Source organism: Camponotus vicinus, unplaced genomic scaffold, assembly GCF_025532165.1.
Source record: "Camponotus vicinus isolate PSW18456_S1 unplaced genomic scaffold, iyCamVici1.0 SCAF_8, whole genome shotgun sequence".
NCBI lineage: Eukaryota > Metazoa > Arthropoda > Insecta > Hymenoptera > Formicidae > Camponotus > Camponotus vicinus.
In genome coordinates this window covers 2,745,967-2,760,087 of record NW_028141980.1, presented here as the reverse complement: position 1 = coordinate 2,760,087, position 14,121 = coordinate 2,745,967, and the positions used below count along the sequence as shown (strand labels likewise).

The 14,121-nt window shown below is 28.6% G+C and overlaps 1 protein-coding gene across 7 annotated transcripts in view; it reads right to left on the bottom strand.

The window, feature by feature from the left end:
* Positions 1-11,778: 11,778 nt before the first annotated feature.
* Positions 11,779-14,121, bottom strand: part of Sara (Smad anchor for receptor activation) — a 36,360-nt gene continuing 34,017 nt past the window's right edge. For all 7 annotated transcript variants that reach the window (XM_083105789.1, XM_083105795.1, XM_083105793.1 and 4 more), the window contains one exon: positions 11,779-12,290. In XM_083105789.1, the coding sequence (XP_082961915.1) occupies positions 12,135-12,290 (156 nt within the window). In that variant the 3' untranslated portion in view covers positions 11,779-12,134. The remainder of the gene's footprint in view (positions 12,291-14,121) is intronic.

Below are 14,121 nucleotides of genomic sequence, written 5' to 3'. Positions count from 1 at the left end.
ACTGACTACGAAAATTCCTATCATCAGTTTTTGGATAATTCTTTAAAATGATACGATTAATCTTACTTTCATTAAATTCTGGGGGGGGGGTATAACTTGTTCAAAAATATTACGTCTATCTGTACAAATTACACAATCACAGAAAATGAAAGAATATAAATTTTTATCGTTACCCGGGGAAAAAAAGTCCATGTCTATTTATATAGAAAAAAGTAAAATTATATACAGTCTTATATATAATTATATATAATATCACATATGATTTTATCAGAGCATACGTTTTTGTATATGCTTAGATATGATGTCCATCTCTGACCATTTCTGATCATAAAAAATGATATTACCCATACAGCACAGAAGCTTACATCAACATTGCTGCAATGTTACAACATTGCACATAGCAGTGTAATGCTGCAGAAATATTGCAGAGACATTATTTTGTAATATTACTTTGGCAATGTTGCAGCAATATTTTAACATAGCGAAAATGTATAACATGTGTTTCTTTACTTGCCGCTACGTGGCGACACCAAACTTAACTAACTCGTATTCGAATTTTCATCTAAAGTGGATATGGTCTACAAAGGACTAATGTAGTAATTATATTTTTTGTCTTGTGTCAGTTAAATTTCTGATAAACTGACTTGATTTATTTAATATTCTGAATTCTAATAAGGGATCTAGATTATTAAACAAATAATTTGTTTAATAATCTAGATCCCTCGTTGGGATTCAGAATATTAAACAGATTTTTCTTCATTGAATCGGTAAATGGGAAATAATTCATTTATTGCATGTATTAAAATATTCTGGTACCGAGTGTATGTAAAATAATTGTATGTATATTATTGAGATAAATATTTAATAAGACCCATTTGATAAAAAACACTAATAGATATTTTTTTTCAAAGGCGGTAAATGTTTTTTTTCCTATCTTTCTTAAACATTTCTTTATATTTTCAAAGTTTATTTATTAAATTTAAAACGGTCTGCATTTGCAATAGCAAAACGCGTTTTAATATTGCAAATACGTTGCACCGTAACATTACTACAATCTTACATTGTAATATTTCTGAGGGCGGACATTTCAACGTTGCTGCAAGCTTGCAGTAATGTTGCAGAAACATTTCGCAACTTCTATGCAATATTACAATGTTTCAATGTTAGGTCTATGCAACGTTTTTGCAATCTTTCGGTGCTGTATGGGTAGATAACTCATGTCATTTTGTACAATCAGACATAGTCAGATATTGATATCATATCTAAGCATGTATAAAACCAAAGCAAAGGTTAGTTTCATGTATGCTCTGATATAAATCATATATGATATTATATATAATCATTTAATATTATATATGATTTTACCTTTTTTTATATAGACAAATATAATTTTTCCTAAAAATTATATCTTGCATTATATATTTAATTAATTAAAAGTCCTCTTTATAAGTCCTCTTAATAAATATTCTTAATAAATAAGAATATATTCTTAATGAATAAGAATATATTCTTAATTTGCGACTTCTACGCCGCAACTCGATTTTCGTGTGCGCGACATGTTTCTTCATTTGCCGCTACGCGGCGATACCACTCTCAATTTTTCTCGTATTCAATATTTATCATGAAATGTATATAAAGGACTTGTATTAACGTAAGATCTAAAGTATATTTTTTTCCCTTAGCAGTGGTGCGAAAGAGAGGACGCGGCTCACACACAGGTTCTCTGTGTGCACGTGAGCCGCATCCTCTTTCTGACATCACTGTTTATCAGTTTAATTTCAAACTGAATTTAAAATAATTTATTTAATAATCTGGATTCCTTGTTGGGATTCAGAATATTAAACAGATTATTTGAAATTAGGCGGAAAAAAACTTTTAGACCAATAATTAAATTTATTTGACTTCAACAAAATTTATTAAATCCAAAGAAATATTTTTTCTGTATATTAAGAATATCTCTTTAGAAGATTTTCCTCTTAACTTAAGAGGATCCTCTTGGCGCCTATTTTAGTGATATATATTCTAAAGATAAGTGGCATATTCTTAAGTTAAGAATGCAATTTTTTCGGTGTACTCTTAGTGGTACTTAATTTTCAGATCTGATAATATTTATTCATATATGATATCATATATGACTATATTTGGCAAAACATAATTAGATATTGACAAAATCCATATATGGCCAATTTTATATGGACTTGTTTTTCCCGGGTAATGTTAAACAATTAAAAAATAATTTAATAAAAATGATACCTGGTGCATTATTCAGTGATATATACGATGTACTGGATGCATATACTAACAATTCTGTACTGGAATTGGACTCTGTACAATTAGAAATAAAAGAACTGCAGGAATTTTTATTTTATGTATCTCCATCATTTTTCGGTTTTGCTTTGAAACCTTTTAACCACTTTTCCATAATTTTGAGAAGCGAGTTTTTAAAACAATGTTATTCAAAAGTGGCACACGATGACAGTTTCGCTATCACTACCGCGATTCTATCTAACTGTTAGATAGATAATTGTTTGCAGTTAGAGTCGCGGTAATAAGGCCATGCGCACAATTTCATTTAAGGAAAGTAGGCAGTTAAATAAGGCGAAAAGAAAATCCCTCTTCCTTTAACAGTGTTTATTAGGCTCATAAAGTATAAACAAAAATTATTTTAATTAAAAATATGCATTAAAAATGGAGCTGCAGATGATAGATCAGATATGAATTTTTAAGATGTTTGTTTCTTTTTGCAGTAATTTTTATTAAACGCAAAAAGATACAGTGATCTTCTTGTAAATTTTTCTTCAAAATACATTCGATTTTGCACTAAATCTAAACAAAAATTAATTTGAACAAAATTTTAAAATAGTGAGCTTGTTTTTTGTCGAAAAAAGTAAGCTATTTGATTTTTTTTCTCAAAAACCAGACTTTTCCCAGACTTTTTAAAAATTCAGTCCGAAATTATATGTGTTGTGAACATGCTCAATTTTTTTCAAGTCGATTTGAATCTCTGTATTTGAGTTTATCACTGTAAAACAAAAAAAATGGGAAACAGAGAAAAACGCATTTAAAGTTTCGAAAGATTTTAAAGTATGATTATCGATACATATCTTGTCTACAAAAAGAAACAAAACCGGTCTTTTTTAATATGCAATTATATGCATTGTCTTATTTTCCGAAGAATAACTAATAAAAATTCTTGACTAAATAACATAAAATAACACAACCTGCGTTCGGGCGAAAACGAATTCGTGTGGCGCTTGATCTTTTTTGGCTGCCAAATTCGCATTTTATGAATTTTGACATAAATAAAACGGCATTTTACTCAGGAAACATAATAGTTTCTAAAAATGAAAGAAACAGAAATTTTTTTACTGCCTAGTGCTCTTAAATATGCAGAGCATTAAGAAACAAATAAGATAAAAATTTGCCAAGGGGGGCAAATGAAGTCGCTAGGGGCAGCAATACCCCCATTTGCCCCCCCCCCCCCGCTGATTACGGGCCTGCTTTCACGTCGGGGTATCGGAAATAACACGTTGTTATACAGTCGCTAAGACATGAGAAATCAGCGTTACTCACCACTCACAACTCGTATGTAGTCATTTGCAGAACACTTTTTCTTGTGTGCTTGAGAACGCTTCATTGTGCATCTAGTAATCACACGGACAGTGGGCTGTTTCTTTCGTCGTGTGCTAACACTAGCGCGAATTGGTTGACATTTTTTAATTAATTTCTCATTAATTATTGTAAAAATCGTAAAATGGTAGAGAACTTTTCTATTCAGTTTAACCCGCTCTACCCGCATACGAAAGATGATACAAGTGCGTGCGTGCGTGCGTGCGGGAACCCCATGTCGGCATGTCATAGTCGGCGCATTACTTATTAATAATAGACTTATGAAATTCTGGAAATTTGAAAACGAAAATCTTAATATCATGATGTCATATGAGAGAAATATTATTCATGACACATTTCACATGACAAGTTAAAGCACATTGTGTTTAACATGAATATTCCATAATAATCTTGTGCTATTATTATTATTATTATTAACAAATCTATGCAACAAATTAATTGTTTCGAAAATGTTTCTACATCACTACAAAAATCTTTAAATATTATAGATTTCTATTTAAAAATTTGAAGATAATCTTGATATGATTTTAAAAAGTCATCTATAATCAAATTAGAATTAGAAGGAATAATATATATTGAAAAATAAATGATGGTATAACTACATATATATATATATATACAGGGTGTCCGATTCGTGAGGGACCAAACGAAAAGTGATGATAGATTGGGTCAAACTAAGAAGAAAAGTCCTCTACCATTTTGCAAAATTCGCAATAATTATTAAGTAATAAGCAAAAATGTCACATTTAATTTATTAAATGGAACCCCCTATTTTTTATTATGTATTCTTATAGCTTATCTCGAGAGCTTTCCAAAACACTATAATAAAGTATTTCTTCATTGAGTACTTTTCGAGTTATGAGGCTTGAAATAATTTCTTAATTTTACATAAACCATAAAATATCTAGTAAAATATTCATTTTTCGATTATCTTACCTTAATACTTTTATATGCAAAATAATGAGAGGAATCAATTGGTATAAAAACAACTATGTTTTTTCTTTACACCAATTGATTCCTCTCATTGTTTTGTATATAAAAGTATTAAGGTAAGATAATCGAAAAAGGAATATTTTACTAGATATTTTATGGTTTATGTAAAATTAAGAAATTACTTCAAGCCTCATAACTCGAAAAGTACTCAATGAAGAAATACTTTATTATAGTGTTTTGGAAAGCTCTCGAGATAAGCTATAAGAATACATAATAAAAAATAGAGGGTTCCATTTAAAAAATTAAAGGTAACCTTCATGTGACAATTTTGCTTATTACTTAATAATTATTGCGAATTTTGCAAAATGGTAGAGGACTTTTCTTCTTAGTTTGACCCAACCTATTATCACTTTTCGTTTGGTCCCTCACGAATCGGACAACCTGTATATACATATATATATATATATATATATATATATATTGTAATCGAACATAGATTAAATATTTAATTACATAATATCTAAGATTTTACATTTTATTGGGGATATATTTGTTTATAATGTAAACGATCCGGGCACGCCAAGTTTTCGTAACTTATTTCGATTTAGAGACAGTGCGATTTAAAATTTGCGTAAAACGTTTTTTTTTTAATTATACACATTGTATAAAAAATGTTTTAAGAATTAAAAGAATCCTAATTTTCATTTAGTGTTGATTTTAAATATTTTAAAAATAAAGTTTCTCTAAATAAATATAAAATGCGTTTTAATTTCTTAAGAAGAATTTATGTATAATATTTCTACAACGTAAGACTAATTTCACGGCAAATATTATATCAAATTTACAACTTGCTCTTAAGTACTTGGCTAATAGTAATTATTGGTTTCATATTTAGTTTCGATATTTTATTTTATATTTTTTTAGGGAAATCATGTGTTTTGTTTTTTAGAAAAATGATTTTGTAAGGGAAAATTACTGTAAATTATTTTTAAGGACTTTTTTTATTAAACATTTTGTTGCATACGAGATAGAATATTTTTTATGTACTTGGCGTATTTTTTTTACCTTTGTAAGGTTTTTTTTAAAGGAATATCACACCTTTATGTAAAAGTTTATATCCTTTGTGCAAATTAATTTTTGGGGGAAAATTTTTATAAATTATTTTTAAGGATATTTTTTTATTAAACGTTTTTGTTGCATACAAAGCGAAATATTTTTTATGTACTTGGCATATTTTTTTACCTTTGTAAGGTTTTTTTTAGAGGGATATCACCTTTTTGTAAAATTTTATATCCTTTCAAATTACTTTTTGGGGGAAAATTTTTATAAATTACTTTTAGAGATACTATTTTATCTATGAAAATTGTTACTGTACGGTAAATTAGTTTTTCTATAAGTCTTATCTAACGGCACAGGTTTCATATTTCTGTGGTACACTATTTCTGAAATATTAGATTTCACTCCCAAAGGGTGGTTTTAAAAAATTGTTATTATACGGTAAATTAAGCTTTCTAGAAGTCATAAGAAACAGTACAAGTTTTATATTTTTGTGTATATTGTATATTTGTATATTTTTATATTGTATATTGTATATTTGTATATTTGTATATTGTATATTTGTATATTTGTATATTGTATAGTTGTATATTTTTATGTATGTTGTATATTTTTGTTTTATATTTTTGGTACATCGTTTCTGAAACTAGATTTCATCCCCAAGGGATGGTTTTTAAAAATTATTATTATACGGTAAATTAGTCTTTATATAAACCTTTATATAAACCTTTATTACCTTTATTAACACAGGTTTTATATTTTTATGGTGCACCGTTTCTGAAATATTAGATTTCACCCCCAAGGGGTAGTTTTTAGAAATTGTTATTATACGCTGAATTAGTCTTTCTACAAGTCATCACTAATAGTACAGGTTTTATATTTTCGTGGCTCAACGTTTCTGAGATATTAGATTTCATTCCCAAGGGATGGATTTTAAAAATTGTTATACGGTAAATTAGTTTCTCTACAAGTGATAAGAAACAGTACAAGTTTTATATTTTTGTGTTACACCGTTTCTAAAACTAGATTTCATCTCCAAGGGGTGGTTTTTAAAAATTATTATTATACGATAAATTAGTCTTTATATAAACCTTAATTAACGGCACAGGTTTTATATTTTTGTGGTACACCGTTTCTGAAATATTAGATTTCACTCCCAAGAGTTGATTTTTAAAAATTATTATTATATGGTAAATTAGTCTTTGTAAGAAACCTTAACTATAACAATGTAAGTCCCATATTTCTGCGACGCATCATTTTTGAGATATTGTTTTTCATCCTCATGGTTTTTGAAATTTTCTTTTATAAGGGATGGTTTTTGAAAATTGTTACTATAAATTACTTTTTTTAAATTTTATTTAACAGCAGAAGTTTCGTATTTTTACGGCTCCGTTTCTAAGATATTAAATTTCACCCCAAAAGGGTAGATTTGAAAATTATATACTATATGATAAATTAATCTCTTATACGTACGTACACATATACATATACATATCACACGTATGGACGCACATGCACACATATGATTTTGCCTCTTAAAGCATTTTGCACATCGAAGCAATAATCGTATATGCACGGTGTGAACGCCGCTTGAGGGACAAACTTGCTTTGCGTGTATGCGTGCGAGCATATGTATGTGAGTCTGAACCTGGAGAAGAACGAAAAATGTCACAATTCTGATATTCGATCATCACTTCTCAGGATTGACTGCATCGATTTTATTCAAACTGATCGCAATCAAAAGCTTATATTCACATTATATTATAAAAGTGTCATTAGATTTTTGATTACGTCTTTAGTTTTTAAAATATCTTAGTCGAAAATTTACATGACATGAAATTCCGGATAAGCTACTTGGTAGCGCCGCGTCGAGAGCAATGACTTTCAATGCTCGGATTCTGTTTTTTATTTTTATTTATTTTTATGTACTTGGCTACCGCGTCGCTTGATATATACTCCTGAACAAAATTAACGCATATTTTTTTCACTTTCTCTTTAAAAGCTGATATTTAAATTTTAACAATTTTAAAGAAAAAAATTATGCATTAATTTTGTTCCAAGAGTATATATATGTATGTGTGTGTGTGTATATATATACCCAGATAGCCAAATCTGTTAGAACAGATTTTCGTCAAATATTACAAATTACAAATTACAAATATTACCCATTAAAAATTTTTAAGGCACAAAGATTACAATTTGTATAAAGGAACTGATATATTCGATCATGTTTCCAGCATGTTAGCAGAAATACAACAAAATCTGTTTACATAACTGGACAAAAGATTGTCAACAAAAACTGAGCAGAACTTGTTGATAAAACTGACGGCAGATTGATGGCAGAAATTGAACAGAATTTGTGCAGCATTATTTGATAGCAAATTGATAACAAAAATCGAACAGGATCTGCGCACACAATCTCTGATAACAGATTGACGGCAGAAACGGAATAGCATTTGCATGATTCAATAGTTCCTTTGCTTATCGCTATGTGAGCTGTACTTTCTTGCAATCTAATTTCTGTCAAAAATGTATATAAAGTCGCGATTTTTAATAAAAGATCAAAAATATAGTAATTATCATTTTAATTTCTATCACTTTAATTTCTGATATCTGATACAGCAGATGAGATTCAGAATATTAAACTGATTGAAATCAATGTGATAAATAGGAAATTATTCATGTACTGCCTATTTGAGACATAAAGCAAGAATTTAATTCTAAATAAATTACATCTCAAGTTTTACAAGTTACATTTACTTTTATCATTTATTTTATTATTAATTTAATTAAATTGAATTAGTCTTTCGCTATATGTGAGATATATAACTACGATATAACATATATTACATTAACATATATTACAATATAACATATGACATATATCATATTAGAAGAAAATTGTAATTAACTTGCCGATAATATTCTTATTTAGCACCTGTAATAATCAATTTTGTTGCATTTATATAACATTAATAGTAAGCGCAAATCTTGTTCAGTTTTTGCTGTCAAATTACCATAAGGTTGCATGCGCAGATCCTGCTCGGTTTCTGCCGACAATCTGTTCTCAGATTATGTTTGACAGACTCTGTTGCCAGAGCACAAGCTTAATGCGGACACAGATGGCTATGGTTTTGGTGTAGGATTCTGACCGATCCTGCTGCCAATATGTTGACATTTTGCTTACTGGGTATACATACATACATACATATATATATATATATATATATATATATATATATATATATATTAAAGATATACCGACTTCTTTATTTTTGATAGACACAGTCCTAAAACTTTATAGCCAGACTGTGTGATCGATATAACAAATTTTTTACTACAAATCTTGATTTATGAAGTTTTATGAATTCTTTTTTTTATAGAATAATACAAGATAGAAAACTTTTTTACAAAATAATAGATTAATAATTATCATATATGACTGAATATTATTATAGTTATCTAACAGTAAAACAAGCAAGAAAAATAACACCGGACCTATCATCAAAGACAACATACTAGCAAGCATAGTAGGACGCATCACGCAAATTTTCAAAATCAGTCCAACTAGCATGACTACTAATAAGACGCTTTGCATTCCACTTAACATGAAAAATCGTGTGTCGCAGGCTTATATCTTGTTAATATTTTGTAATCTATCATGTTTTGTAATCTTTAAATTTACTTGTAATATAAACTTAAATATAATATAGATACATCGTATAGAAGTAAATGAAAGAATTAAAGCTTTATATAATCTTTATATAATCTTATGATATCGTTGTGTTTCTACTATTATTTCATGATAATAAACCATGCTGTGTTTCTACTATTTTCTCTGTTAGTTTTAAAAATGCGCATGTTCTACCGCGTTTATTTCATTATGCCGTACTTGCAGATACACCTATTTCTGATATTCTTCCATCGTAGCATAACGTATATATTATATTTACTTTTCATATTATATTTAATTTTGATTTATTTTCTTGTTGACTTATGGTAAATGCAATATTTAAATTCTACTGCTTTTACACTAAAAACTTCTGCTTAATTTTTGCAGCATTTTAAATAATATAACACAAGAATGCTCTGTGTTTTTTTGTTGCATTTTTTACAGACATTACTTAAAACGATATATTACGTTTGGTCATTGTTAGAATTTTGTCAACATGATATAATTAACTTTATCAACATATTTATATATGCTCTTGGCACATTTGGCACTTTGAGGATCATATACTATTTTATTAACATGTACTATATTTTTTTACACACGCGCAAGCATGTATTATTTTTATGAAAAATTATATCTAACGACTTACCAGTAACATTTATACAATATTTGTAATATTCAATTTTGTTGAATTATATTAATAATTATATATACAGTGTCAATGGAATGAAGTGTACATGGAATGTACATTATGATGATTCATGTTAGGAGAAACAACTTTTTCCTCTGGCAAAATTGTTTTTTATTGTGACGTGCGCTACTCCTGATTCATGAATAATTTAGAGCTACTCCTGATTTATGAATTGCTAATTCGTTATCTTAAAGTTACCTTTATTTAAACAGTGTTCAAATGCAATTTTGCCAGACGAAAAATTATTCTGGCACGAACAATCATGTGGTGCATTCGTGTCCACGAACTCTGGAATACTTTGTAATAATGATATATATGAGACATATTCAATCTTTGCCACATTCTGTCGCATTGTGACTTTTGTTAGTTTTTTGCTGCATTTCTGCCTTCAACTAATAAAGGCTGAATTCCAAAATTCACTGCCAATACTATAAATCTATTACGTTAAGAATAGATTGTCAGTACTGGCTATGAATTTGGAAACGCAGCCGAAATAGATCATGTTCTGTCCTTGCGTTGCCATTACATCATGACGGCAAATTGTGCTCAATTTTTGCTGTTTTTATTGTCAGTTTTAGAGAATGTACTGCATCCATGCTACGTTTCTTATTATATTTTATTGTCAGTTTTAGAGAATATACTGCATCCATGCTACGTTTCTTATTATACTATAACAGCAAATCATTTGTAATTTTTACTGCATTTCTGCTATTAATGATATGATGGATTTTGTTTGATATTTGCTATGTATTTGTTATTACGATATAACAGCAAACAATAATTAACTTTGCTGCATTTTAACCACTGTACTACATCGACAAGCCAGAAATTAAATTCATTAAGACAAAACACGGAATCTGTTGCAAAAGCATGATTTAATTTATTGCTACACTACTAAATTTTGCTACCTAGCTATACATAAATATACAGAAAGTTCTGTACATTTACATATGTACATATACAGAATGTTTGATAAAGATTGGACAATGCTCATGAGCGGATAGAAAGCAGTAAATTGAACAGAAAAGTCTTTTACCATTTTGCAAATTTTTGCGATTATTAAAATATTAATTAAAAAGGATTGGCAAATGAGTACCCGTTTCGCGTATATAGATCTTGGGATGTGTGCTTTAGGCGTATCAACAGCGCATATCGCACGGCAACGAAAAGACAAAAGTCGAAGAACGCACGGCCAAACTTTCGTTGCCATATGACACTTGCCGTTGATATATCTAGAGAACACATCTCACAATCTAGGCGCGCAAAACATGTGCTAATTTGCCAATCCTTTTTAATTAATATTTTAATAATTATTGTAAAAATTGTAAAATAGTTTTTTCTATTCAGTTTATTACGCTCTATTCGCTTATAAACGTATACACCCCCCCCCCCACACACACACACAGAGTGTTTGATGAAGATTGGACCAACATAAGTGAGTGAGTAGAGCGTAATAAACTGAAATAATAATTAAGAAAGATTGGAAATGAGCACATATGCAACATATATATATATATATATATATATATATATATATATATATATATATATATATATATATATATATATATATATATGTTGCATATGTTTATATATTAGGAAACATTACAAAAAAAAATATATTTTTTTTTGTAATATTTTCTAATATATAAACTTATTTTATTATTTATTCCTATAAATTAAGCTTGCATAACTTTATTATTTATTCTTATGTATAAATTTGCAGAATATTATTTTTCTATAAGCAAGGAAGACAAGGTAGGATTTCAACATTAAAGTTTTTCTCATCACTATATGTTGCTATTACTATTTCTTTACCTATATTTGTAAAAGATATTATTTATATAAAAATCGTAATTATATTGTTGAATATTATACAAATCATCGTTAATTATTGTTAAATTTCGCAATAAAATTAAAAATTTTTGTTTGCAATTTGGTAAGTAGAAATTAAAAATTAGATAAAAATAAATTTAAAAAAATAATATCTTGAGTTATAAAACGAAGTGTATATACAGTAAGAAATAACTTACATATCATATTTCGCTATATTATAATATTCAGTAATTGCACATCTTTTTCACTGAATAAAGTTATTCAATGTCATCCTAAAGCATCACCAATTAAAAAATATAGATTACATACTACTCTTCAATCATCAAGTACATAAAATATCAACTCGAGCACTGTATGTGCATCTTGACTGCTTTGTGCAGCTTTATGTAGAACTTGAATTAACTCATTATCTAAGCTCTTCATATAGATAGGTGGTAATTTTATACCCTCGCTTCCAGCTTCATAGCCCACCTATATATGCATTTAAAATTAGATTTAATGATATATTTAAATAGCTTAAAATAATTAACTATAATTCTATTATATATATACAGGGTGACCCATTTTAACTTAGGCAGCCAAATAACTCGAAAAATAAGCAAGATAGAGAAAAATGTTTTAGACAAAAGTTGTATGGTTTCGAGGGGGCCATAAGATGGTATCATTGGTTTGACCTTGAAGAGTCATTTGAAGGTCACGTGAAGGTCACTTCAATTTTTTTAAATGGAACATCCTATATATTTTTGTACATTCTTGTAGCTCATCTTGAGAGCTTTCCAAAACACTATAATTAAGTACATTTTCGTTAAGTACTTTTTGAGTTATGAGGCTTGAAATAATTTCTTAATTTTACATAAACCGTAAAATATCTTGTAAAATATTCATTTTTCGATTACCTTACCTTAATAGTTTTATGTACAAAATAATGAGAGGAATCAATTGGTGTAAAGAAAACACATAGTTGTTTCGAAGAAAAAATATGTAATTTGCAATTAACAATTCCATATTTTTTCTTAAAAACAACTATGTGTTTTCTTTACACCAATTGATTCCTCTCATTATTTTGTACATAAAAGTATTAAGGTAAGATAATCGAAAAATGAATATTTTACAAGATATTTTACGGTTTATGTAAAATTAAGAAATTATTTCAAGCATCATAACAAAAAGTACTTAACGGAAAGGTACTTAATTATAGTGTTTTGGAAAGCTCTCGAAATAAGCTACAAGAATGTACAAAAATATATAGGGTATTCCATTTAAAAAAATTAAAGTGACCTTCACGTGACCTTCAAATGACTCTTCAAGGTCAAACCAATGATACCATCTTATGGCCCCCTCGAAACCATACAACTTTTGTCTAAAACATTTTTCTCTATCTTGCTTATTTTTCGAGTTATTTGGCTGCCTAAGTTAAAATGGGTCACCCTGTATATATATATATATATATATATATATATATATATATATATATATATATATATATATATATATATACATATATACATATATATATACATATATACAGGGTGTATCTGAAATGATGCACTAAACTTTAGGAGCGTATTCTAGAGGTCAAAATAAGACTTTTTTTTTCTTATGAACATGGGTCCGCAAATTAACTCCCCTCCGAGCTAAAATTCGAAAATGTGTGAAATTGACCAAACACCCGAACCCAAATTTATTTATCTCTCAAAAGAGGGTGATAGGTAACGTCAAAATCTTTTTTCTTTCTGAAATACAACCAATTTTTAATTTTTTCCTCAAACTTTAGGGGCCTCTAGCTCGGAGGAAGGGTTCATTTGCGGACCCATGTTCATAGGAAAAAAAAAGTCTTATTTTGACCTCTAGAATACGCTCCTAAAGTTTAGTGCATCATTTCAGATACACCCTGTATGTGTGCGTGTGCGTGTGTGTGTGTGTGTGTGTGTGCGCGCGCGTGTGTGTATATACAGGGTGTCTCCCATTTTAACTTGGACAGTAAAATATCTCAAAAACTAAGCCCAGCAAACAAAAATGTTTCAGACAAAAGTTGTATGGTTTCGAGGGGGCCATAAGATGGTACCATTGGTTTGACCTTGAAGAGTCATTTGAAGGTCACGTGAAGGTCAATTCAATTTTTTTAAACACATTTTGGAACACCCTATATATTTTTGCACATTCTTGTAGCTTATCTCGAGAGCTTTCCAAAACACTATAATTAAGTACCTTTTCGTTAAGTACTTTTTGAGTTATGAGGCTTGAAATAATTTCTTAATTTTACATAAACCGTAAAATATCTTGTAAAATATTCATTTTTCGA